Genomic DNA, 2,429 nt, shown 5'->3' with positions numbered 1-2,429 from the left:
AATAAAACTTGGTATTAAAGGTGCCACTGGACTGCTTTGGACCGGGGGGGGGGGGCTCTGCAACTTACCTGTCTGCTTCTTGCTCTGACTGAGGGCTGCTGGGAGCAGGGGGTGGGGCATGTTGCATGTGCCCGCCCCCTGGGCTCTTTACTGCCGGAGCTCCGCTCTTGTGCGCTCCCTGCAGGAAAGGACCCCTGGTTCTCACCCAAACAAAGGTGTTTTTCTCTGATACCAAGTTAAAAATCCCTTTTTGACCCAGACACTATGAAGTTATAACCTAAACAATTAGAACCATGACCCTTATACCTTCTTCTGTACCAAACGAGTGCTATTGTCTTGTCTGTGAACATCAGCTAGAAAAATACCCTCACCTACAAAGAAAGAGAGGCCTTCTATATAACAGGCCATTATATCCCAGTAAAATCTTATTTAAAAATAAATCTATAAAAACCAGAGAAATATGAATAATCAAAAAAGGGGGAAAATCTTTATAGTCCCATCTAGACTACAGGTTGGAGACTCTACAAAATTATCTGCAATCAGAGGTAGTCAAAATTATAGCCATGCTCTGGGTAAGCTAAAACGGAACTTGATCTACCGTACAGAAAAAGATAACTGGCAGTTCAGCAACAGTATTGCTTCCAATACAGAATTTAATCATTGTTACCTTTTCAGGTCGTCCGTCTCTGCGTGAGTGAAAACAACCCTGAAGACATATTTGTCCACTAATAGGGAAAAGTTGTCACCGGGGCTCAGGCGGTGCCATTCGTCTGTGTCCAGCGGCACAAGCTGGCTGTGTTCGGATGGCCGATAAAAACAAGGATTTACGTGAACCTGAAAATGAAGAAGAGGACTCCTGAAACAAGCACTAGTAATTAATAATTGTTATCATCATATGGGATTGTGTGTAGCATAGTCTGGAGATCCTAAGATTGTCTGGCAGCTAGAAGTTCTAGCTCTTTTTAGTGTTAAACACCACTAGGTGGTGAGCTAGACCTATTTTGGGGCTCAGTGAGCTCTAGAAGAGCTGTGACTGTCCCAAAGTCACCCAGCTGGCTTCGTGTGGAGGAGTGCGGAACTGAATCCGGTTCTCCAGATTAGAGTTCGTCGCTCTTGACCACTATACCACACTGGCTCTCAGAAACACTAGTTAATACTGGTTACAGCAAACTATTACCTCGGTTAACATTCTGATTCTGGAACCTGGGACCTTCCGCATGTGAAGCAGATGCTCTACCACTGAGCCATCAAAAATACACAAAGCTGCCTGATGCTGAATAAGACCCCTGGTCCATCAAGGTCAGTATTGTCTACTCAGACCGGCAGCGGCTCTTCGGGGGCCTCAGGCTGAGGTCTTTCCCATCACCTCCTACCTGGTCCTTTCAACTGGAGATGCCGGGGAATCAAACCTGGGACCTTCTATATGTCAAGCAGATGCTGCACCACTGAGCCACAGCCCCTCCCCCCAAACGGGATGTGACATCTGCAAACAACTGGAGATTTGATGGCAATTTCCATCCTCACTTTCAGGAACTGTGAAAGGTCCGCAGCATCCTTCTTCATAAGGGCTCCGAACACTTCCTCTCCAAGAAGAGCCATCGGTAAGCAGAGCGCGCCTTCCACAACACAAGCCAATGGACACTCAAATCGAAAGCAACCTAAGTACAACGGGGTCCGGGCCTTCATCCATAGTGCCCAGAGTCAAAGCGAGCAGTCATACTTGGTTTCTGAAATATGCCTTTTGTGAGAGCCAGTGTGGTACGGGGGTTAAGAGTGTCGGACTAGTATCTGGGAGACCCAGGTTCGAATCCTCACTCGGGCCATGGAAGTTTGCTAGGTGACCTTGGGCCGGTCACACTCAACCTGTGGGTCCCAGAAGTGGAACCGTGGGCACCACCGCGCCCACCACCACTTTTCCCGGTGCTCACTAAGTGGTCTTAGAAAGCGGACAAAATGTTAGAATGTACTAAACCTTTTACACCTGAATTATTCTTATTGAACATAAGACCAGAAAATTCTAAAAAAAAAACCCAAGACTTTTATCTCATTATACGTGTTTTGACCACTGCAAGAATATTGTATGCTAAATACTGGAGAAAAGACGAAGTGCCTTCAAAAGGAGAAATGTTAAGCAAAACCCTTGAAACGGCTGAGATGGATACACTGACTTGATTTTTGAGAGGACGAGAAGAAAGAAAATCTCCGAGTACATGGTCAAGATTTTACAAATGGTTCGAAGATTACAGTAAATGAACAATTCAGACTTATAATGTCATTTGAAGGTATTCTAGAATTTAACTTTAACTATAATGCAGAATACCTAGATCTAGTTATATGATGATAAAAACTGATTAATATACATAAATCCAGGGCTATTTTGGGGCAGGAACGCATAGGAATGGAGTTCCGGCTGGCTCCCGAGTTGGCCA

At 45.2% G+C, this 2,429-nt stretch overlaps 1 protein-coding gene across 1 annotated transcript in view; it reads right to left on the bottom strand.

Moving 5' to 3' along the window:
* Positions 1 to 2,429, bottom strand: part of APLF (aprataxin and PNKP like factor) — a gene marked incomplete at its 3' end in the record, with an annotated part of 72,128 nt that overhangs the window by 46,804 nt on the left and 22,895 nt on the right. The window contains exon 3 of the mRNA XM_015424341.1: positions 668 to 834. Coding sequence (XP_015279827.1) covers positions 668 to 834 — 167 coding nt within the window. The remainder of the gene's footprint in view (positions 1 to 667; positions 835 to 2,429) is intronic.

The sequence above is a fragment of the Gekko japonicus genome, unplaced genomic scaffold (genome assembly GCF_001447785.1).
Source record: "Gekko japonicus isolate JY-2015 unplaced genomic scaffold, Gekko_japonicus_V1.1 scaffold3746, whole genome shotgun sequence".
Lineage (NCBI taxonomy): Eukaryota > Metazoa > Chordata > Lepidosauria > Squamata > Gekkonidae > Gekko > Gekko japonicus.
Note: the sequence above shows the minus strand (reverse complement) of the source record. Positions and strands in the feature narration are given on the sequence as shown.